The sequence below is a fragment of the Euleptes europaea genome, chromosome 5 (assembly GCF_029931775.1).
Source record: "Euleptes europaea isolate rEulEur1 chromosome 5, rEulEur1.hap1, whole genome shotgun sequence".
In the NCBI taxonomy this organism is placed as follows: Eukaryota; Metazoa; Chordata; class Lepidosauria; order Squamata; family Sphaerodactylidae; genus Euleptes; species Euleptes europaea.
The window spans coordinates 66,469,829-66,494,213 of NC_079316.1; the positions used below are offsets into that span (position 1 = coordinate 66,469,829).

General features: G+C 44.3%; 1 protein-coding gene across 1 annotated transcript in view; it reads left to right on the forward strand.

Annotated features, from left to right (window-relative positions):
- GRK5 (G protein-coupled receptor kinase 5) overlaps nt 1-24,385 on the forward strand; it is a 206,610-nt gene that overhangs the window by 122,063 nt on the left and 60,162 nt on the right. The window contains exon 4 of the mRNA XM_056849935.1: nt 9,943-10,020. Within this exon, the coding sequence (XP_056705913.1) occupies nt 9,943-10,020 (78 nt within the window). The remainder of the gene's footprint in view (nt 1-9,942; nt 10,021-24,385) is intronic.

The following is a 24,385-nucleotide window of genomic DNA, read 5'->3' on the forward strand; positions in this document are numbered from 1 at the left end:
TTTCTGCCAAGGGCCATTTGCATATTTATCACATCATTCGGGGGCCATACTGGTGCCATACCGGTTGTAGATCTCTCGGCAGGGGGTGGGGAGAGGAAGGGAGGGAGGGAGGGAGGGAGAGGAAGAAAGAAAGAAAGAAAGAAAGAAAGAAAGAAAGAAAGAAAGAAAGAAAGAAAGAAAGAAAGAAAGAAAGAAAGAAAGAAAGAAAGAAAGAAAGAAAGACCATTTATGCATGGGAGGTTTTGCCTTGGATTTGCTGCTCTCAAGATGCACATTTTTCCCATTTGAATTCTCAAAACTCTGCATGGGGGCTTATTGTTGAGTTTTGAGAATTCATATCGGGAAAATGTGCATCTAGTCTAGAGAGTGGCAAATCCAAGACAAAACCTCCCATGCATAAATGGCAGAAGGAGGGAGAGAGGGATAAAAAGAGAGAGGGAGAGAAAGAAAGACAGAAAGACAGAAAGAAAGAAAGAAAGAAAGAAAGAAAAAGAAAGAAAGACAGACAGACAGACAGACAGAAGAAAGACAGAAGATAGATAGATAGATAGATAGATAGATAGATAGATAGATAGATAGATAGATAGATAGATAGATAGATAGATGGATGGATGGATGGATGGATGGATGGATGGATGGAGGGGGGAGAAAGAAAAGGACAGAGAAAAAGAAAAGGACAGAGTGTGGCAGACCAAGAAAGAGACAGAGAAAGAAAGGGAGAGAAAGGAGTAACAGAAAAAGGAAGAAAAGAGAGAAAAGCCTCCCCCCCCACACACACACACCTGGCGGCGCGCGCAACCCCGCACAACTGGGCTTCAACTTTCCCGCCTTCCCGCCACACCCGGGAGTGGCTGGCTTCTTCTTCTCCCCCCCCAGCTGCCTGTCAGCTGTTGAGTGGCAAGAGGGAGGGGGGAAGAAGAGAAGAAGCCAAGCCGGTCCAGGTGGCGGAGCATCCGCACGGGAGGCGATTAGGCGACTCTGTGGGCGGGGTAGGGAGGCGGGAAGGTTGAAGCCCGGTTACGCACGCCGCCATGGCATGCAGGAACAGCTGAGGCAGTGAAAGGGTTTGTTTAAGTGTGCCGCGACGTTCCTGCACACCGCGGCTGTAGGGGCAGCCTTGGGGGAAGCATCTTTCTCCCTCCCCCCACCACTCGGAAGGAACCTGGGACCTTCTGCAAGCGGGTGCGTGCCTGTGTGTGTGTGTGCAGGGGAGGGGGGAGCCGGGAAGGAACATGGAATCCTTCTCGGTTCCCCCCCTCCCCTGCGCGCGCACACACACACACACAGGCACACACCCGCTTGCAAAAGGTCCCAGGTTCCTTCCCGGTCCCCCGTCCCCACAAACACAAAGGCATGCACCGGCTTACAAAAGGTCCTAGGTTTGTTCCCGATTCACGCCCCTCCCCCCCACACACAAAGGCACCCACCCACTTGCAGAAGGTCCCAGGTTCCTTCCCAGTCCCCCTCCCCCGCACACACACAAAGGCACCCACCCACTTGCAGACGGTCCCAGGTTCCTTCCTGGTCCCCCCTCCCCCCCCACACACAAAGGCACCCACCCGCTTGCAGAAGGTCCCAGGTTCCTTCCTGCATGAACCACGCATACAGGGGCCCACTAAGCTGGCGCCGCAGCCAGCATGCAGGCTGGCGAGGTCCCGGAGGCCCGAGTCTCAACCCCACCTCAGCATTAGGCCACAGCGTGGGGGTGCGCCCGGGGGTGGGGTCGAGCAGGCGGAGGTCTGAACAGGGGCCCCGAGCGGGCAGCGCAGCCAGCACGCAGACTGGCGAGACCCCGGCGGCACGAAAGCTCGCGGCACGGGGGTGTGGCCAGGGGATTACCATGCCCCACAGACAAAGGCAAGCTGAAAGGGGGAAGGTTTGGGGCCGGCATGCACTCCTGCCTCCCAGCAAAACCCAAAGTGCCAAGAGGAGGCTTAGCTCAGTGGAGCTCCCGGCCTTGGCAGGTGGGCCGGGGGCCAGATAAAATGAGCTTGCGGGCCGTATCCGACCCGCGGGCCAGAGGTTCCCCACCCCTGCCCTAGTGTGATAACATGGTAGTGTTTCCAGCAAAAATTAAAGGTTTGCATTCTTGCCTGTTTTATGTATGCTTACCAAAATTCTGTGGTGTTTGGTTCTAGTCCCTTGGAAAAAATATTTTTTTCAAAGGACGTGAAAAGCACGTACTGAATCAGACCCTTGGTCCATCATAGTCAGTATTGTCTACTCAGACCGGCAGCTGCTCTCCAGGGTCTCAGGTTAAAGGTCTTTCACATCACCTACTTGTTTAGTCCCTTTAAATGGAGTTGCTGGGGATTGAACCTGAAACCTTGGCTTGGAGGCAAGGCGACAGACTACAGTTCATAGTAGGCCTCCATGCCAAATAGACACGTTTATTAATTCCATAATTTACAGTTTTAAATGTATATGTTAATATTGATCTGAACCCTTCTTTCCAAAAGCAGATTGGGGGAAAACTGCCTCCACTTTAGAGTGAATGAAGGTAAAACCTAAGTTTAAAAAAATATTAACCCTTTAAGTCAGAACATGAAAATTAGATTTTCTATGAAGAGCTCTCTCCTACAGCCATTTCAAATCATATCAGTACTGACAGCCACGGTTTTTCACTATGTAACACAAATCAATACTGACCTTTAAGAAGGAACAGTTAAAGGGATTCTCCTGAATTGGGTCTGAAGGTGAATTTTTTAAAAAAGGATGAAGAAGTAGGTCAGAATCAACGGTCTAGAAACCAACTCTCTGCTGTCTGAGGCCTTGTTTGCATTGTATCTAAAACACTGGTCAAGGATTCTGCCCCAGGCTTTTGGCAGCAGAAATTTACAATCCCATATTTAGCTCTTATCCAGCAGTTTCTATACTGTTATTGCCGAAATTTTCGCAAGAATAAATTCATCAGTTGTTTCTGCATAATGTTAACTGAAATCAGAATAAAGAATTTGCACATGTCTTTGGTCACATCCAGACCAGATTATTGTGATGCCTAGATTACAAGGTAGAACATGTGGCTTCAAAACGTGTCCAGAAACTGCAGTTGGTACAGAATGTGGCACCTTTCAGACTACATCATTCCAACATGTGTCTCATTCATCTTAACCTATCTCATAGTGTTGCCATTGTCGCGCACAGCTTGTCTGGACTTCAGGAGTTTACCTGGTAGCAACTTCACACCACGCAGTTCTGCTATGTACAGTTTATTTACAATATCTACACAGAGTCCTTTGGCTGTTAACATTCACAGCTCTGAGCAACAGCATGCACCGCCAGCATATATATTTCAGCAAGAGGTAACTTACATTCACTATACAGACTTATATACACATTCATGACCAATCACAGTTCACCTGAGATGAGTCATTCTGGAAATCCCCATTCCTGGCTGTACAAACTGGATCAGACCAGCATCATCACATGACTTAGCTGTCACTCTGATCAGTATGATCTGTTTAGCAAACTGCAGACTAGGCATAACTTTGACATATGTTGACAGCCATAAGGGTAAAATGGAGGGGAAATCAATGTATGCTACCTTAAGCTCCTTGCACGAAGAGTGGGATAAAAATGTACTAAATAATGTATTGTACACCAGTTGTAGTCCTCTGGTTACCACCTTCTAGTTATTCTAATAATTAGGATTGCCTGCTTGGTGTCTACTAGAGTCTATGCCAGGGGTGTCAAACTCATTTATTATGAGGGCCAGATATGACATAAATGTCACTTGGTCGGGCTGGGCCATGCCTTGACAGCCCAGATTGGGAGCATGGCTTCCTCAGCTGGTTTGTGGGCCAGATAAGAATTCTTAAAGGGCCAGATCTCGGGCCATATGTATGACACCCCTGGTCTATGCCTTCTCTATAGTGGTTCACAGCTTGTGGAACAAACTCCTTAAAGAGGTAAGAGGCCCCCCATCTTTAGAACTTTTTAGAAGGCTCTGTTAACCTGTTTTACAGCTCAGTTTTAATGTTTTGGGCTTGACGTACAGCCCATTCCTGAGCCCAAAGCGCAGAAGTCCTTAGGAGGCCAGGAAGGGGCTGTGCCAGCATCCGAGCCCCCTGTGATGGTGCCCGCGGCACGGACACCACCCCCAGGGTAGCATGGACGCCAGTGAAGGGGGATACCAGCACAGGGATGCCAGCATAGCCCCATCCTCCCAGGGGTGTTCCCAGGCTGGTCCAGGGGAGGAGCCGCATTTAGGTGGCCGCCTAAGCCCTTTTGGCCTGAGTACGCCCCTTTTGCCCTTACTTGCACTTACACCACCTTTTGAGGTGGCGTAGCCCCGTGGAACCCTATGGAGCAGTTCCACGGGGCTATGAAAGTAAGGGCAAGGTTTTGGCTTCAGTGTGTGTGGGGGGGGAACCTCCTTTGGAGGCAGTGGCTCTGCGCTGCCTCCAGCCACTGGTACAGCCCTCCCCCTCAGCAATGGGCTGTTAGTCTGGTAGTAAACATGTTATTCTGAAACAAGTCCCACAACATTTAGCAAAGTCTGTTTCCTAATTTATATTGCTTAAAACTGCAGTCTAAGAGCCAAATCTGTAATCTAGCTTCAAGCAGTATGCTGAGCTAAAAATAAAATGTACAATTCAGTTTAGACTGACATCAGCTGCAATTAATCAGGCTTAACCAAGTAGCATTCAATAATGGTGTATTCTTAGAGATATCTTCCTTCAGTGTCTTGCCTATTAGGGCTGTCGATTTGGTTCTATCCGAACTGAAAAACAGCCGAATTTACCCCAATTCGGCGGTTTCTAATTCGGATAGAACCGAAGTAAAAAAAGGCGGGAAAACAACAAGCCGAACTCGGTGAGTTCGGGCGGACGGCGAATAAATTCGTACAAATTTGGCGACCCCGAATCGGCATTCTCCCGCAGCCAATAGGTGGCCAAGCTGGGTTTTCTTCTGGCCAATCAGTTGCGGATGAGTGCATGAGCCCGGCCCGCTGTGCAGCCCGGGGAGAGAAAGAGAGAGTATCTGTGTGTGAGAGTGAGATCCTCATGGCAGGGGTGCGTGTGCGTGGTCCCGGGTTGCTGCGCAGCCTGGGGAGGAAGAGAGAGAGAGAGAGAGAGAGAGAGTCTCTGTGTGTGAGAGGCCTGGCCCTGATGAGTCCTCCATGAGAAGGAAAGCAGTTCTGGAAAGGGCTCTGCCCCCTCCCCCGGCATTTTACTGACAGAAACTGAGGCTTGAATGCTGCTATGATACTGTTATGGTTGCCTGGCAACCCCACAATGACCACTGAGAAGGCATTAGTTTCTTAAAGCTTCAGATGCTGCTTCTATTATTTGGGGGGATTTTACCCCCCCTCCCATTTTTCTGCAAACCTGGGGCTTTTGTCAGGTTTGTAGAAAGGTGTGTCTTGTCCACTCATGGCGCCAGTCTTCAGATTTAAGTATCCACAAATGGGGCCATCTTGAGAATTAGATATATTGATAGTAATAATCTGAGAACTACACAAAGAGCTTCATATAATATAATGCTTTGCCTTTATAGATAGACCCAACATGTGGAGAATTTCCCATGCTGCTGTCAGATAGTCATAACTTCAGGAAGCCCCATGCAAAGGTGATGGTCTAAATAAGGGCTAGGCATACTTTTTGGTCAAGAGCCAAAAAATGCACCTATCTTTGAAGATGCTGGTGAGTCAGTAAACAAAGGGGAAAGGAGGCTGTGCTTATACATTACCATGATCCTCAGCAGTGCTGCCAGCATCTCAGGGGCTTGCCTCACATGAGCTACATGAATTTTGCAGCTACATGAATTCAAGAGGTGATGATGGACTCAGGCCATGCCTTTCGCCTTCTGTCATTCTGCTGGACCTTGTGGCACTGCCAACACTTTAGTTGGTTTATTAGGCAGAAAACCATACCAAGCAAAATGGTCTTGGCTGTCACTATTTGGCATGGGTGACAGAAGCTACCTGACTCTGGTCTTCATGATGGAGCTTCTGCTTCTACCAGCCACCATGCAGAGAATGTTTCAGGTGCCTTCCATGACCAGGCAAATTCTCCTGTTGTTGATACCAACACAAATTGATGATGTGCTGCTGTTAAGACTACTGATGTCATAAACCAACTCATGATGAGTACAAAGCCTTGCTGTGTCTTTCTCCATTGCAATTTCTATTGCAAGCATTCTCAAACTTGTTAAGCCTTGGGCGCTTTAGAATTTTGCGAACAGGTAGTAAGTGCCACTGCAAAATAGCTGCCATGGGGGGCACAACTTACTACAAAATGGCTGTCTTTGGAACAAACTTAAAATGTTTGGAGATTCCAAGCTAAGTGTCACCTGATGATAGGGTCAGCTATTTCTGAATGGTTACTCACTACGGACACAAAGCTGATTCCTCATGGGAATACTTCCAGTATCGAAGAGCTTTGCTTTGGGCTAGGGAAAAAGTGGGCACCAGGAAACACTCTGGTAAGTGCTGTAATATCCATGAGCATCATATTGGGGATCATTGAATGGAAAGATGTCATCACATGTGTTTTCCATAGGAAGGATTGTATTTTCACAAAACATAACGAGGAACCAAATAGACTCATATGGAATGCAAAGAACTTCCACACAGAGGAGTCACCCATTTTGCATTCTAGTAGCAACCCCTTTTATCTTATGCAGTGAGTGCTTCTAGAGGGTCTCCCAATTTTCAGGGACAGCTAAAAAGCCCTCAGTCATGTGCCATGTATTGGATCTAGGTGAATCCTTTCAATGTCTACTCAACTTTGGGAAAGAGCAAGCACTGGCTAACCAGTTGAAAAGGTGACTGTTTAGCCTGGCTTAGATTTTATGAAATCCCATATAAATAGATCTTGCCACAAGGGATGTGGACACAGTTAATGTGAAAAGTGTTTCAGTGACCTGCAGTCAAGTCCTGGATAAGATTATCATACTTTTACAATGATGAATACAGTGTTAAATAGTGAGGAGAAGAAACTGGGTGATTATGATTAGGTTATGAATTAATGTTGGAAATTGCATTCTGAATTACTTTGCTGTGAGACGTGATCAGTATTCTCTGGATCTTTGTGTGGCGGTACAGCGCACGGGAAGTTAAATGCAAATATTTGAGCTTCATTTTAAACATGTTTTGTAATACCAATAGTCCTTTAATCTTGCTGCAGCCTGCCATCCTCTTTTTACAATGATCATAAATTGTGACAGCTGAGATAAGACACCACGTTCTCTAACCTTTTAAAATAGCTGTTTTATCCATGGGTTTTTATTCTTCGGAACGGGTTCAGAAAAGTGGGTGTGGGTGGAGGGAACAATGCTTGTTAAGATGCTATAAACATTCTTGACTGCTCATGCTTTCAAGAAGCAAAACGGCCTGTAGTCAGATATTATCTAAATGGCCAGGAAATTGGATGAAAGAACTCTGCAGAATCCTCTGTATTCATTTTTTGCTTGTATATGACTGGTTCATCCCCATAGACTTCTGGCAGAGGAAAGGCAGCAGTCATGCATTTTAACTATCTGTTAGTTTCTCATCTGAAGTATGATTGTCCTGAAGTTTATTTCATAGGCTGTTCCACATGACAGCAATTCTCTGTGTAGACTTCATTGCCAATGTGTCTGGAGGCCAGGACTCCCACTCCCCACCCCAGCTCCAGTTTCCCCACTCCCACCTTCCCCAAGGGAACTATGACCCACTGCTACGCACCATCAGGAGGCCAGCCACTTGACCAGGATGTTGGCCAAACTGGCACCGACTAAGATAGGGTTGCCAACCTCCAGGTACTAGCTGGAGATTTCCTGTTATTACAACTGATCTCCAGCCAATAGAGAGCAGTGGGTCCCAAACCCTGCCTTCTTCAGGCTCCGCCCCATAAACCTCCCGCAAGTGGTGAAGAGGGACCTGGCAACCCTAATTCCAAGCCTAAGTGGGGAGGCTCACAAGGTTAGGAGGCCTTGTGAGAAATGAATGGGGGGCGGAGCACAGGGAGATCAGCCTGGGCTACATAAGGCCCTGAAACCCTGGGCCAAATAGGATCCTGTTGGGACTGCTCCTCTCTCTGCTAGGAAGTTCCAGAGAGGGCGAAAAACAGCCCAACTGGAGGCAGAGGAACCATGTTGTTTGAATCCTTCCCTTCTCTTTGCAAGGAGTAGAAGAGCCCATGCCTTCCCCCACTCCCAGCATGGACAATGCTGCAGCAACATCAGGACCTCCTTCGGGGGCATGTCACTGGACCCCTCCCCACTAGGGTGGCCAACCTCCAGATGGAACCTGGAGATCTCCCGCTTTTACAATTGATCGCCAGACTGCCAAAATCAGTTCCCCTGAAGAAAGCAGCTGCTTTGGATGGTGGACTCTATGGCATTGAACCCTGCTGAGGTCCCTGCCCTCCCCATCCTCCAATCCCGAAATCTCCAGGTATTTCCCAACCCAGAACTGGAAACCCTACTCCCCAGACAATGTGAATGCATTTTTCCAGAACACTGTAGTTAACCCAGACCAGGCTCCTGATGGCTACTTTTTATTTTTTTAAAGTGTTGGGAGATCCAACTATGGATCTCCCACATAACATGTTGCTTGGCCCAGGTTGAAACCTGCTCATGAAGAACATTTATTCTCATTTGCCACTCTGAAGTTTCTCTTTATGGATCAACACAGGTCTGGTTTATGTTTTTGAAACAGATTAGGATTGTAAAATTAGGTGGGTGGCTGTGTTGGTCTGCAGAAAAATACCAGAAACAAACGTTATGTAATGCCTTTTTATCAGGATCAACTGAACTATTTTTAAAAAAATGTGCAAACTTCAAGTTCTTAAAAACTCTTTGTTAAACTGGATGAAAAGAAATTCTATGCTGTAGCTAATTAGAAAAGGAATTGAAAATAAAACTGCCATTATCATAGTGCTGACATTTGTGGTGTGGCCGCACGTGGAATTCTGTATACATTTCTGGTCACCATATCTCAAAAAGGATATTGTAGCTCTGGGGAAGGGACAGACAAGGCCAGTCAAAATAATCAAGGGGGTTTGGAGCACCTGACCTGTGAGGAAAGGCTAAAGAGTTTGTAGACTTTTAAGTTAGAGAAAAGATGACTAGGGGGGCCATCATACAGGTTTAGGAAATCAGGCATGGGGTAGAGAAAAGTGAGTACAGAGAACTTTTCTTCCTCTCCCAAAAGACCACAACTCACAGATACCAAATGAAGTTGATGGAAGAAAATTCAGGAAAGATGAAAGGAAGAACACTTCCACTCAAAAAGAGAGCTGTTAATGAGATTCATTTACTTCTCTGTTCAGAGTCTGAGTCCTTTTTCACTACAATGCAGAATCAGCCTTTTGGGCTAGTTAAGGCCATAGTTTCCCATTACTGAAGATGGTTGAATGATTTGTATAATCTGTGGTTGCAGTGCTGTAGACCACACAGAAACTAGTACCAGGGAAAGCAGTGTACCGTGTTTTATGAGAGTTTGCAAATCTTCGGCCATGTAAACTTGCCACCATTTCAACCCTTGATTGCCATGTGGCCTGCAAAGGGATGGGCATGTATGTCATATGACTTGTCAGTCAATGAATCCACAGAGGAAGGGCCATGGCTCAGTGGCAGAGCATCTGCTTGGCATGCAGAATGTCCCAGGTCTAGTCCCCAGCATCTTCAGTTGAAAGGATCAGGTGGTAAGTGATGTGAAAGACCTCTGCCTGAGACTCAAGAGACCCACTGCCAGTCTGAGTAGATGGATCAACGGTCTGATTCAGTATCAAGCAGTTTCATGTGTACATCATATGTGTACACAACTATATAAAAAAAGAGAACTTATTGGAAGAACTCGCTCACAGTCTGCTTATTCGAAAACTAAACTGGTCTGGGATCAGATTGTCCGAAGGTCTGATATTTGCTTTTTAAGAAGTTAAGCGTTGTGTGAAATAAGTCTCCAGTAGAAGGCCATGATTGGATGTAAAGCATATTTTTCATTTTCTTTTCCAGGCAGAATATGAAGTTGCTCCAGATGAAAAACTGGGAGAGAAAGGAAAAGAAATTGTGATGAAATACCTCATCCCAGAGGTAAGAAACATTTACTGAGTAGTGCTAAAGAAAAGCAGGAGGAAAATTGTAATCAGGAACAAGGTATCCGTCTTGCAGGTTGTTGGTCAATTACATGCAGGAACAAAACTGAGCTGTAGGTTTTAACAAAATCATGTGGTACAGACATCCTGGGGTGATAACCCTTCAGGTAAGAGTTCCATAGTGGAATGCTTCCCATGTTGAAGCATTCTGCTGATGGAAAGTTAGCATGTCAGGAAGAAAACATGACTGCTGATAAAAACCCACTCAGAGTCATACAGCGTCTTCTTTTTTAAAAAAAACCCCAACCCAAACCAATTACGCTGTGGTGGTACACTTGATGGTACCCTAACTCTCAAAAGGAAGACCAAATAAAATCCAGAGTCCACAAGCCAGCAATAATTAGAAGATCCCAGTGCATTCAATGGAATAGGCTCTTCTTCAGGTGCATAATTATTGTTAATAAACAAGTCCAGTTCTCAAAGCATGTTAATTATGATGAACAGAATGTTAATGTTATTTAAAGCATTTATATCCCCTCTTATCTCCTCAGATTCAAGGCAGCTAACAATGCAACACCAAGTAGTAAGGACCCAAAACTGTCCAATAAGGACCCAAAGCTTAAGGATCCAAAACTTAAAGTAAGAGAGAGGATAGCCTAGTTAGGGCATACAGACAGTGCACGGTACCCCAGAAGCCATATGTTCAAACTGTATTGGGGCCTAATATTGTTTTGTACCATTTGGAGTTTTGGATATTTGGTCTACTGTTGCTCCCTTCTTATATTGCTTCACTCCCTGCTGTGCAGATGGGCAATACTCTGCACTATGTAAATGGAAAGACCTTAGCGGAAGAAGGTACATTTTTTTGTTTACCTATTTAGAGTGTTTATACACCACTTTTCCATTTTATTTATACATATAGTGCCCAAGATAAGTAACAACACACCAATACAGGGCAATGAAAAGAGATTAAAAAATTGCATCCAAGTTAGATCTGACAATTGCATGCCTCACAGACGTAGCAAAAAAAAGAAGCATAAAAACCAACACAATAACAAAAGCCAATAGAAATAGTAAAAAGTAGCCACATAAAAAGGGATTGGCCTGACCCACAATGCTTTCTGAAATAGAAAGGTTTTCAGCAAAGTTAGAAGGGAAGAAGCCGGGCACACTTCTGGGGCATCGAGTTTCATTATCTGGGTATTAACAGGTGAAAAAAACCAACTTGCTTGTCTTACTGTAGTCAGCACAGGCTTGTAGAACTGGATCCCAGCAGAATAACTTCGCTCATGGACAGGTTTTGTACAGAGGGAGGCAGTATGTCTTCCGTTGGGTTCAGAAAAATTTGGTTAACAGTCTAATGCCGAAGTCACATGCTCCCCATGAGAAATTCCATAAGGACCTGCTCCAGGGCAATACAACCCTTACCACAAAAGGCTGTTCACTTAATCCTAGATTGCTTCTATCTAGATAGTTTCTCCATTCCCCTCTTTCAAGACCATTTAAACTGAGGAACCTGACTGCACTTTCCTGGGCTGGCTGAGGCACTGTGTACTGAAATTGAGCACCTATGTGTTTCTAGCTCTAGAACCCATTGTTTTAAATTAGTACTGTGTTGAACTTTGTATATTTTATTGCGCTTCATGATATTTTAATGTTGTTAGCTGCCCTAAGCCCGGCTTTGGCCAGAATAGAGGGTGGGATATAAGTCTAAAATAAAATAAAATAAAATAAAATAAAATAACCAATAGGATCTGGATTCATTTTGAGTTTGTTTACTCAGAGCCTTCAATGATTCCAGATGACAGTTTCCAAAATCAAGTGTGGTGTCAAAAGCTGTCATACCTGTCAAAAGCTGTCATGGAGAAGAAGAAAAACTGAGTTCTGAACTTGTAATTTACTCTAAAATAGGCAGTAAAATGAGCAAGGATTATGGAGTTTAGTCTCCTTTTTTGTATTCTTTTTTATTTTAAAAGAATATCAAAAAATACATCAAAATAAGAAAGAACAGCAATCTTTCAATAATAATCCTTTTATTCTTAACCCGTTATCAAAATAATCACCTTACTTCCAACAAATGTAAAGTCCATTTTACAGGGTCTATTGCTGCATTCAGATCTGTCAGACATATGGAGGTTATTTGTGATGGGCATAAGCTTGGTTCATTGCTGGTCTTGCATGCTTAAGTACATAAGAAAGGCCATGCTGGATCAGACCAAGGCTCATCAAGTCCATCAGTCTGTTCACACATTGGCCAACTGGATGCCTCTAGGAAGCCCACAAACAAGACGACTGCAGCAGCATTATCCTGCCTGTATTTCACAGCACCTAATATAATGGGCATGCTCCTCTGATTCTGGAGAGAATAGGTATGCATTCATTTTGACTAGTAGTAGGGTTGCTAACCTCCAGGTACTACCTGGAGATCTCCTGCTATTACAACTGATCTCCAGCCGATAGACATCAGTTCACCTGGAGAAAATGGCTGCTTTGGCAATTGGGCTCTATGGGATTGAAGCCCCTCCACTTACCAAACCTTGCCCTCCTCAAGCCCCACCCTTAAAATCTCCCACCGGTGGCAAACAGGGACCTGGCAACCCTAACTAGTAGCCATGGATAGCCCTATCCTCCATGAACATGCTTCCTCCCTCCCCCCATAGTAGCCCTATGCAGATGTCCTGATTGCATGGGCACTTGCCACATGGGAGGGCAAGCAGGCACACATTTGCTGGCCCTGCCCCTGCCTCCACATGATTGCAAGTAGCCTACATGGAATGACCACACAGAGGATGCACCCACATACACACCCACTCCCTATGATCAACAACATTCCAAAACCAGCATTGCTGATCATGGGGAGAGAGTGTGCATGTGGGCACATCCTTCTTCACACAGTTGCCCCATGTGGACCACTCAGAGACCACGTGGAGGCAGGCGGAGGGGCCAGCATGCTCCTGTCTGCTCACCGTCTTCACTATAGTGTACCAAGATCGAAGACAGAAGTTTTCTAACTTCAGTTTGGCTTGACATCTCATGATCCTCGATTCCAATGCTTCACATCCCCAATTCCTCATTGTAGTGCTTGTTTCAGGGTAAATGTGGGTGCTTTAACAGTGAAGTTTATTTTCCAGCAATCGCAGGTCTTAAGGGTTAATTCTGTTTAGGAATTGCACGTATTGGGAAAGAAACAAGCCTCAGTTTGTTTAGGTGCCTGTATTTGGATGACCCAACAAATCAGTTAGTTGATGCCACACATCTTGCATTTCAGCATGCCATGTGATGGAAGATGGAGGAGAGAGGGAGGGAGGGAGTGCATGAGCCTGAAAATTAATTAGGTCCATGGCAGTCAGCAAACCGTGGTTTTCTGGTGATTTCTGAATGAAGCTTTATATGCCCGTGTCATTTATCTTCAATTGTCTTTCTTTCTTTCTACCACATCACGGTTGGTATCACTTGTACTTATGAAGAAAACCAGTGGGTATACGTACACAGAAATGATAAAATGAGGATGCTTCCCGACATGGTCATGTTAAAAGAACTAGGAATAGCAGGAGGGAGAATGGCAGTGGCTAAGCAGGTATAATTAGTAGCCAAGAGCCAAAGCATCGCAATAATAAATCCCCTTTTTGTGAAGCGCCATTCCTTAAAAGCCAAATTTACTATTACTCACCACAGAGGTTTGGGTTTCCCAGAGGATCTTGACTCTTGAGAGCCAGCGTGGTATAGTGGTTAAGAGCGGGTTGTTTGGAGCGGTGGACTCTGATCTGGAGAACCAGGTTTCATTCCCCACTCCTCCACATGAGCGGCAGAGGCTAATCTGGTGAACTGGATTTGTTTCCCCACTCCTACACATGAAGCCAGCTGGGTGCCCTTGGGCTGATTAGCCCACTCTCTCATCCTCCCCTACCTCACAGGGCATCTGTTGTGGGGAGGGAGGGGAAGGTGATTGTAAGCCAGTTTGATTCTTCCTTAAGTGGTAGAGAAAGTTGGCATGTAAAAACCAACTCTTCTTTTTGTCCTCCTCCTCCTCCCCAACAAGTAATCTCTGACAGTTGGTATTAAGTAGCATAGAGCTTGCCGAAACAAAAGTGCCATACTCCCAATTATCCCAATTGTTAAGTTTGTTGTGAGTTTGTTTCATGCTAGCCCCACATTCTAATTGATAATTCTACAATTCTAAAATCAACTTGATTAGCTGTCTTGGACCATGCATTCTCAAAGATCTATCAAGTGGTCAATACAAGTATTGCATTCGTCATATCTCCAGCATAATATTGTTTTGTCTTAAGAGAATAGTGTTGAGGAGTTGTACACACAGTGTTAAGCATCTCCAAAGACGACAAAAAGTTTTAAAAAATGAAATTAAACAAGTATTTGGTTCATGGATGGTTGTACAACTGAGTGTATTTCCATTTTTTTCTAGTCAAATTTTAATTATACTTCCTGAAAAGATCAAAGGACATGCTGGGAATTCAGTGAATGAGGCAAAATCTCATTTGCTGGCCCAGATTTTCTTATTAAGTGCTCCACTCCCTCCCCAGATTTGTGGGGGGGGGGTTTAGACCAAACAGGCAACATCTGGTTCAAAAAAGGATCAAACCGAAACTTGTTTTATAATCAGTTGTAAGCAAGGATCTCTTTGAACTACATGTAGATATTGCTTCCAGTGCTAAAATGGTTATAGGCAGGTGGTTTCCGAGCTAAACCAGCACAAGGATACTCTGGGTTGGTTAGTAGTTTTGAACTATTTTAAAAAATAATCCGTCTTGCTAGTTTAGTCTCCTTTTTAAAGAACAATATTTCCCTATTCTTGAACTTTGCTTTTATGTCAAGATCGTATTCTGTCCTGTCGAAGGATCATATTGAGAACTGACGCCTCCCAGCCAAGATACGGCACTCTAGCTTGGCAACCACAGATTGCTTTTGACAGTTCTCTTCCCTTAGGACCGAGGCAATTTCTTGTTATTCTTACAGTGTGGGGGAAAGAAGAGAAATATGGCTAAACCCTTTCCTTTGTAGCCAGCAGTCATTGTGTCGGCTTCATTCTGGATTAACAGCCATTACTCTTGGGTAGGCTCAAACGCTAACAGCTGTTTGGGGAGTGCGGCAGCATCTGTGAACCTCAGTTTCTGATCTTTGAGGCTGGTGTTGGAAGCATATGTGTTAAGGTGTATCCACTAGATGGCATTCCTAGCAGAGCACGGGATCTAACAGATGTGAGTGAGCTGCAGATTGTCTTGGCTTTTTGTTAATTCGCTAACTGCTTTTCCCCTCCTTGCAGACGTCTCCGGCAATAAACGCTGGGCTTTGGGTATGTGAATTATCCTCAGCTTTCAGCTTCCTGACATCTCTGAAAGGATCTCAGGGTCAGTGCTGAGATTCTCTTACAGCTGAAACATGTTTGACCCTGGGAACAATGTGTTGCTTTTTAAAACGTCCCATTTAAATTTTAAACGATACAGTATGTTTTGGCAAGAGAAAAGGCAGATTTTTTTGTTGTTGCTTTGTTTTGTTTAGTCAACAGTTTTCCTACCATAAATTTTTTCATTGGTTTACGTTTTCTCTCAGGGAGCCCTTTGGGACCTGTTTTCATTTATTTAGTCTGGTTAATGTCAAATACAGGGGGGGGGGGCATGCCACTGCTATCTGTTGCCACTACCCATTCATTACGAGTCCCAAAGTGGAGGCCCTGTCGAGTTTTCTTTTACTAAGGTGACATTTGACTGCATAGTTTCAATTGTGAGGGATGAGGAATGCAGGCTGAATAGTGAAAGGTAATAAGGACAGATGTGCTGCTTTTCCCCATTTCACACACACACATGCCCTTTTCTCCTTATGCCGTAGTTTACTTAGCTGGGTTTCTCTTGAATTTTGGTAGCATTCTAGTGAACTAACTGATACCTCGGAGACAAGAAAAGCAGGTAGACATCACTCAAGCAGAGGTTGGCAGACACTGAATCCATCTCTGACACATTGCTGAGCATTAAACCGAGTGTTTTTCACATTTACAAATATATTGCCTTCTGTACACATCGCAGAACAAGTTGGTAGATTGTTGAAATGATAGATTGGGGTATTCCAGCTTAGAGTTTAGGTGGAGAAGACTTTTTTGAATGTCATGACTCTGTCCTGGATGTTGGGGCCTGCTGCTGCCATCCTGGTTCTTCCCACTATGCATGTCCTGTCTAGCTGGTTTGAACATCTGTAAATGACATCACTCGGAACACCACCCAGAACCCTAAAGAGAATTTTTTTTAATGTGACTCTGCAATATGATCATTTTAAAAAAATAATTCATTGCACTCAAAGTTCACCGCAAATATTTGGCTCAAATCTGTGGTCATGTAGTAACAACCCTGATGTTGTTCTCTTAAACAGTAACCCAGCTGCTTCATGTAATGGACGGTCTTCCAGTGGAAGTTCTCTGTGCAATAAAAGCCAAGTTTGCATAAATCAAACTTTTTCCATGCTTGTACACGCTCTCTTGCCCAGACTGTTAGCAGATTTCCATAGTAGGCTTATCCAATTAACCCAGAATCAAGACCTCCGAAAAACTATTTCACCCGGTATTTTTGGGAAGGCTCATAAGTCCTCTCTGAAGCAGTTGGAAGCTCATGCTGGGTATGAATGACCCTCCTTTGAAAAACTCTGCCACGGTGTATTTGAGCTGTCATGCTAGCTCACCAAAGAAGAATAGGGGTTTGAATGATTCTGATGCAGCAGTAAGGTCAGCCACTTGATTTGTCCTACAGGTAAGACTGAAAGCTTAGCAATAGTTGGCCAAAAAAGCCTTTCTTCACCTGAAGTCCTCAATGGAATCAAACTGCAGAGCCTCCTGGAATAATATCCAGGGTTACCTGTTTTTTCGTAAAGGCTGTTACAAAGATACACACACTGAGGCAGTGTGTCAATATGCCAACTGTACATGAAATCTGCAGGCGTGGAGGATGTGCATGCCCAGATTTGTAAAACTTCATACATACATTTTACTGTTGCAAAACCTCGTGGGGTGCAAACTGCAGTTTGATTTATGGCATCTTGTCTGGAATGAATGAGAGTACCTAATGTATAGTACAGGAAAGATCTGTGATTAGGATACTAGGTAACAGTGGGCTGCTCTTCAAAAATAAACTTTGTTGCTACCTCTGTACAGGACAGATAGAGTCAAGTCCTTAGAGACCAGCAAGATTTTTGGGGTATAAACTTTCAAGAGTTAAAGCTGCCCTTGTCAGACACCTGTCGAAGGGACCTTTGACTCTCAAAAGCTTATACCCCAAAAATCTTGCTGGTCTCTAGGGCGCTACTGATCTCAAATGTAACTGTTCCACTGCAGACCAACATGGCTACCCGCTGAAACCCGCTGAAACTACCTCAGTTCTCCTTACTTAATGTACCATTTTTTCCTTAATGTACCATTGGTACATTAAACCATTAAAGAAGAAACCATTAAAGAAGAAACCAAACATTGGTTCCAGCAAGTCAGGAGCGGATTTCATTCGGAGATTACTGTGAATGCTATTTTTTTGTTTTCTCATTGCTTCATTCACTGGGGATGTACCATTGTTTGTTTCTGAGGAGAGTTTTTTTTTTTTAAAGGACTTTCTTGGAGGGGGGCAGAAAGCGCAAACTCTGTCACACATGGGTTGGGCCACTCAGTTGTTCTGGCTTTACTTTGAGGATCATGAAGAAAAAGAGAAAGAAAGAGAGGAAATGCTGGGAAAATAAGAATGAGTTAAAAGCAAATGTGTGATAAGCAAGACAGCGCCAGACGGCGATGAGGCTTGCAGGTGGGTTGAGGACGCTTGACTTGAGTACACATTTGTGAGGTGGTGACACAGCAGATCCAAGGGAGAAAAATGTCAAAAGCATCCTTTTTCACTCATCAAGTCAGCAAGTACTTCAACGGTTTCAGATTTAGCTTCCAGTGTAGAATCAAATCCCAAAGAGGTGCCTGACACATTTATAGCAAAAGTTGTTGGGCTGCCATTTTGCCTTGTGTTCTAAATTTCCCCGGGGCTGTAAAAAGTTAGGAAGTGTATTAGTGTTTTATTTTTTTTTACCTATATATGTCATTGCTGTACACTGCCTGTCTGGGTGAGATGCCATCCCGGTTTCAGCTGTGCAAAAGCAACATTAATTGGGAATTGCTGTTAAGACACTTCCAGTGTGCCATTAGGGCTAATATTTTGGACTCGGCTGGGTGCAAAAAACATTACTGAATAGCAGAGCTGATGTGCATTCTTAGTGCCATCAATGTACTTTTAAAGATGAGGGCTGTTCGTTGGTTGGTTTGCTACATTTGGGGAGCCGGTGAGTGCCATAAGGTGAGGGCTGTTCAACGGTGGAATGTGCTGCCTCGGAGGGTGGAGGGGTCCCTGTCTTTGGAGGTCTTTAAGCAGAAGCTAGATGGCCATCTGTTGGGAGTGCTTTGATTGTGGGATCCTGCATGGCGGGGGGGGAGGGTTGGGGTCACTGGGAATTTGGGGGGAGGTAGTTGTTAATTTTCTGCATTGTCAGGGGGTTGGACTAGATGATCCTGGTTGTCCCTTCCAACTCTATGATTCTGGATAGAAATGACTGCAGCAGCTGTATGGTCTGAATTCCTGTTTGTCATCCCTCCCTTTTAAGAAGGCAGGCACAAATGTGGGCAGGATAAGGATATCCCTGGGATCTCCTCTGAAGAAAGAGAGATAGGAAAAAGCTTTAAGCAGTTTGTTCAGTGAAAAAAATGTCCCTTTGTTTTTGCAAACAATGGTAGGGTGAGGAAGGAAGAAGTTCCTCTTGGGAAGGGGAAATTGACTGATATCCCCCCCCCCACTTGTGCACCAGCTGAAGAATACGTGAGTGCTTTGTTTCACACTTGGATTTTAGGGAATTGGAGAGGAAGAAATGACCATTATATTAACCTGAGTGTTACCTTTCACAAGTATTACAATCCGTGTAAATGTACCAATAATAGTTTGTTGCCGTATAGATTGTAATAATGGTAAAAAGAGTTAACTCTAAGGATGGTCTGGTCTGAGTACAAGTGAATTCAAGGCTTTGTGGTTTGTTTGTTTTTTATTCCGCTCTGCAATCCACACGATAACTGTAGCACACTCGTGGGTCAGCCCTCCTGGCTTCCCATTCTGTCAGTATATCTTTCCTGTGGTATGTGGTGGCTGTCGGCACATAGTGAGTGAGCTAAGCAGTTCTTTCCAATTCAAGTACCCTCTTAACATTCCTCAGCATAGGTAAGGCGATGTGTGCAAGATGTACCTGTTGTGCTCGTTGGTTGGTTTTTCTACATTTTGGGAGCCGGTGAGGGCCGTAACCATGGCACTTTTCAATACCTGTAGCTGCACTCTGATGTCAATGGAAATTGGTCCGTCCCAGTTTCCGCTTGTGACATGCTATGGTTCGGTTTTATTTTTGTAGGATGACATGTTCCTTTTTTTCCTCTGGAGTGATGAAAATCACACGAGACAAAAATAACCCATTTTTGTTTCCCTTGGATGAAAGAGATCACAGGAATCTCTTTGGGTGTCTTCATAATATTTGCTTATAATATTTGAATAGAGCACAGGCAAAGAGGCACTCATGCAGGGCAGCAGATCTGCTGTGTGTGTGTGTGTGTTAAGTGCCATCATGTCACTTCCGACTCGTGGTGACCCTATGAATCAATGTCCTCCAAAATGCCCTGTCCTTAACAGCCTTGCTCAGGTCTTGCGAGCTGAGAGCCGTGGCTTCCTTTATAGAGTCATCCATCTCTTGTTCAGTCCTCCTCTTTTCCTGCTGCCCTCAACGTTTCCTAGCATATGATAGCCTCAGTGTAGTTATTTTAGCTTCTAGGGTCATTTGAGAGAGGGAGGGAGGGAGGGAGAGAGAGAATATGAATATACAATAAAGTATTATCATGGCCTTCATTGTGTCATAATCCAGTCCCAAACATAGTAATCTTTGTAGTTTTGTATTTATACAATTTGATTTCTTAAGCGTATTGTACAGTATGGCAGACCCTATCATAGAACGGTGCCTCATTTCTAAGGCCTTAAGGAGTTTCAGTTACATCTGAGAACAGACAAAAAAACACCCTGAAGTTTGCTGTTCTGAAAGGCAAAAGAACAACCCTTTTGTCTAGCATTAATGATTTTTTCTCTCCCTCTTGATAGACTTCCAGGGATTGTTTTTCCGAAGTGCTAACTTCCTCAAGCAAATTCAGCAAACCGGTCAAATATCCAGTCAGTGTATTTTCCAGTTACAGAATTTGCTTTTGGCAAACAGTGTTTCCATGTAGTTCTGAGTACAAATATGGAATTTGGGTTCTTGAGGATTTCAGCTGTCGTTTTTTTTAAAAAACACGTTGCTAGTCCTTGTGATTGTAGAGTGAGAACAGAAAATGTGTGGGTTGTGTTTGCTGATAAAAGGAAGCCTTAGGACCTTTCCAGATGAACATTTTATTAAACAAGGAATGCACAGATGCTGGAAAATAGATGGGAGGGTACGTGATTCTTTTACTTAATTAAAATTAAATAGGCTTGAGCCCAGACAGTGCCTGGATAGGAGACTTACCGGGAACTCCAATTAAGCTGCTATCAGATGAATTCCCTTTGTTGAGGCATGATCCAGGTATCTTTCCCAAAGCTAGTGCATCTATTGTGGGAAGCGACATTTTCCCAGCTCACCAATCACAATATTTTGTCACTGGGAAAAATAATTTACCCTTTTTCTCCATTGCTCTTTGGACTATACCTGTGTGGAATATGTGTGTGTGTGTGTAAAGTGCCGTCAAGTCACAGCCAACTTATGGCGACCCATTTTGGGGGTTTTCATGGCAAGAGACTAACAGAGGTGGTTTGCCAGTGCCTTCCTCTGCACAGCAACCCTGGACTTCCTTGGTGGTCCCCCATCCAAATACCAACCAGGGCTGACCCTGCATAGCTTCTGAGATCTGATGAGATCAGGCTAGCCGGGGCCATCCAGGTCAGGGCGTGTGGAATATACCTACTAGTTAATAAGCACGGCTTTTTCTCTGACACCCCATACCATTTAAAAACCTTTCCCCCCCAAAAAAGTATTTTTAAAATGGTTTATGTTTCTCACTCGTAAAAAGATATTTCCCCATTGCAACACTCTGGGGGGGGGGGGTAGGACACTCATGTGTCCTTTTCAACAGTAATATCTGGGGAAGGAGATTGTCAGCAGTAGGGTTGCCAACCTCCAGGTACTAGCTGGAGATCTCCTGCTATTACAACTGATCTCCAGCTGATAGAGATCAATTCACCTGGAGAAAATGGCCTCTTTGGCAATTGGATTGTATGACATTGAAGTCCCTCCCCAAACCCCACCCTCCTTAGGCTCCATCCCCAAAACCTCCCATAGGTGGCATTCACAGATGTCTGGTAGCGATTAGCAGACTTTGAAGTGATATGGAAACTATTTTTCAGGTTAAGGTGTCCGTGGGTTGGATCCGGACTAATGCTTCTGCCACCGGGGTGCAATTTTCCCACCTTCCCTCTCCTGCAGCAGCCTGGGCTGACATGTGAAGGGGAAGGCAGGAAAATTGCTCTCCCCGGACAGAAGTCTTCGTGCCCATAGAAAAGTTCATCTAAATATAATCAAGAAGAAGAGGAGTTGGCTTTTATATGCCGACTTGCTCTACCACTTAAACTGGCTTACAATCACCTTCCTTTCCCCTCCCCACAATAGACACCCTGTGAGGTAGGTGGGGCTGAGAGAGTGAGCTCTAAGAGAGCTGTGACTAGCTCAAGGTCACCCATCTGGCTTCATGTGTAGGACTGGGGAAACAAATCCAGTTCACCAGATTAGCCTCCGCCGCTCATGTGGAGGAGTGGGAAATCAAACCCAGGTCTCCAGATCAGAGTCCCCCACTCCAAACCACCGCTCTTAAACACTACACCATGCTGGCTCTCAACATTGCATTGTTAATTAATCAACATTGCATTGTTAATTAAATGTTTACCTAACCATGTCTGTTGCTTGGTTCTTGTAGGTTATCCGGGCTGTGTAACCGTGGTCTTGGAATTTTCTTTCCTATCTACAAGATGATCTACAGATGGTACCATCTGTAGATCATCTTGTAGATAGGAAAGAAAATTCCAAGACCACGGTTACACAGCCCGGATAACCTACAAGAACCAATGAACTCTGACCGTGAAAGCCTTCGACAACACGTCTGTTGCCTTTGAAACCAGTATAGTAGGATGCTTGTAGGCACATTGCTAATCAGAATCACATAAGAATCACATAAAAAAGGCCAGACTAATAGGAATTAAGTCAGAAACATCCTTACGGGGTGCTTCCCAAGTGAAAATCTTTCACTTCCCCTTTGATGAAGAATCTTTGTATTGCTTCACTACCCAAGCATCCTCCTGCGGAACTAAGTCCCTTAATTTCACTGGGATTTACCACCACTAACTTTCTGTGGTCTTGTGACTCATCTCATTCCTGATTCCCACTGATGTTATTTTGGCAGTGGTTACATTAGCAGTAGACTGTTAACCTTATTCCCCACATTGGTTCCCTGTAACCAGGATTTGTTATTAATAAGCATTTTTTTCTCATCAAAAGGTCTGTGTTGTAATATAGGATGTCACTGGAATGTAAAAAATGAGAAGGCCCGCTTGATTAGGGCTCATTTTTCTCACGGTCTTCTATGGCCCTATCTTCTAATCCCTTACCCAATGTTTATAAGCCAAATGCTAGTCTAACTAAACATTTCTGAGTATTTCTTTTCTAATATGCTATTGGCAACAGTCTGATGTGTATTCTGTTCTATCTATCATTGTCTTCAGAAAATAAATATCTGTAATCCAAGTGCAGTTTGTTTGTGTGGGGGGGGAGGAGGGGGGGAGAGAGAGAGAGAGCGCACATGTAGGGATTTAATATTGGTAGCCAGGTGCTGTGACCTGTTTCTTGTATTCAGGACAGTTAGCTCTCCTTTCTGCTCACCGCCTTAAGTGATTATTGAAAATCTCTTAGTTGGGGGTCCAGAAAACAGCCTTGAAGGTATATGATACAGTTGGCAGGTTTGAAATTCAGCAGGGCAACCCTGCTCAGTGCCCTATGAATGCCGCTCTATGCTCCAGTAGAACAAGGATGGGACATGACAAACAGCATCTTTAAATAAATAATAAAGTTGTCAATTGTGTCCTGCCAACTTCTGCCCCATTTTCACTGGGGAACGTCCCCACCTGGGGCACAAGATTCAGCTGGGCATTTTCAAAGACGAAAGGCTTCCCCCCCACAAGAAGACTGCTAAATTTTGAAAGGGTTAAAAATGTACTGTGTAAAATTCTGACTCTTTCAGCCCATTTGCATGTATGTATGTATTTATTTATTTATTTGTTTGTTTGTTTATTTATTTAACTATTTTACTTCATGTGTACCTCACCTTTCTCCCCAGTGTTTGGGGAGGACTGTGGCTCAGTGGCAGAGCATCTGTTTGGCATGCAAAAGGTCCCAGGTTCAATCCCCGGCATTTCCAGTTCAAGGGACTAGGCAAGTAGGTGGTAGGAAAGACCTCTGCCTGAGACCCAAGGGCCGCTGCTGGTCTGAGTAGGCAATACTGACTTTGTTGGACCTTGATGGTCTGATTCAGTATAAGGGAGCTTCGTGTGTTCATGTGTTCTCCTCTCTTCCAGTTCATCCTCGCGACCCCCCTTTGGGTTGGTTAGGCTGGGTGTGTGACTGCCCCAAAGTCACCCAGCAAACTTCCATGGTAAGGATTTGAACCTGGGTCTTCCTTGTCTGGAACACTAACCACTACACATGCTGCAGCTTCCACATGTGCTTCCAAGTCACAGAAAGTCCTGAACTTACCCTTTTAATCTGTGCAACTGCTTTCACTATCAGCAGTTTGGGAGATGGCAGCCTCCTTCTGTAAGAGACTCTTTCTATGTGCTTCCTTTATTGTAACACTAGATCTGAGAAGCTGCTGATTGGAGAACTCAACTTAGTCACCTTGAGCTAAACCCATGGTTTTCAAACTGTTTTAACTGGGACCCACATCTAAGATTATAGTACTGTTCAGGACCCTCTTTAAAATTTACTGTATTTTTTGGAACCCGTTTGCAACATAATTTCATGCTTCTTTTCCCAACCAGGTATATAATCTCAGTTAATTCTGAATAAGTTCATATTCTGTTTTTTTTTAATGTTTAGTACCTATTTACTTCATTTAGACCCCATCTTTCTCCACAGTGGGGACCCAAAGTGACATGCATACTTCTCCTCTCCTCCATGTCAAAATATATCACGTGAAGCTGCCTTATACTGAATCAGACCCTTGGTCCATCAAAGTCAGTATTGTCTACTCAGACTGGCAGTGGCTCTCCAAGGTCTCAGGCAAACGTCTTTCACAT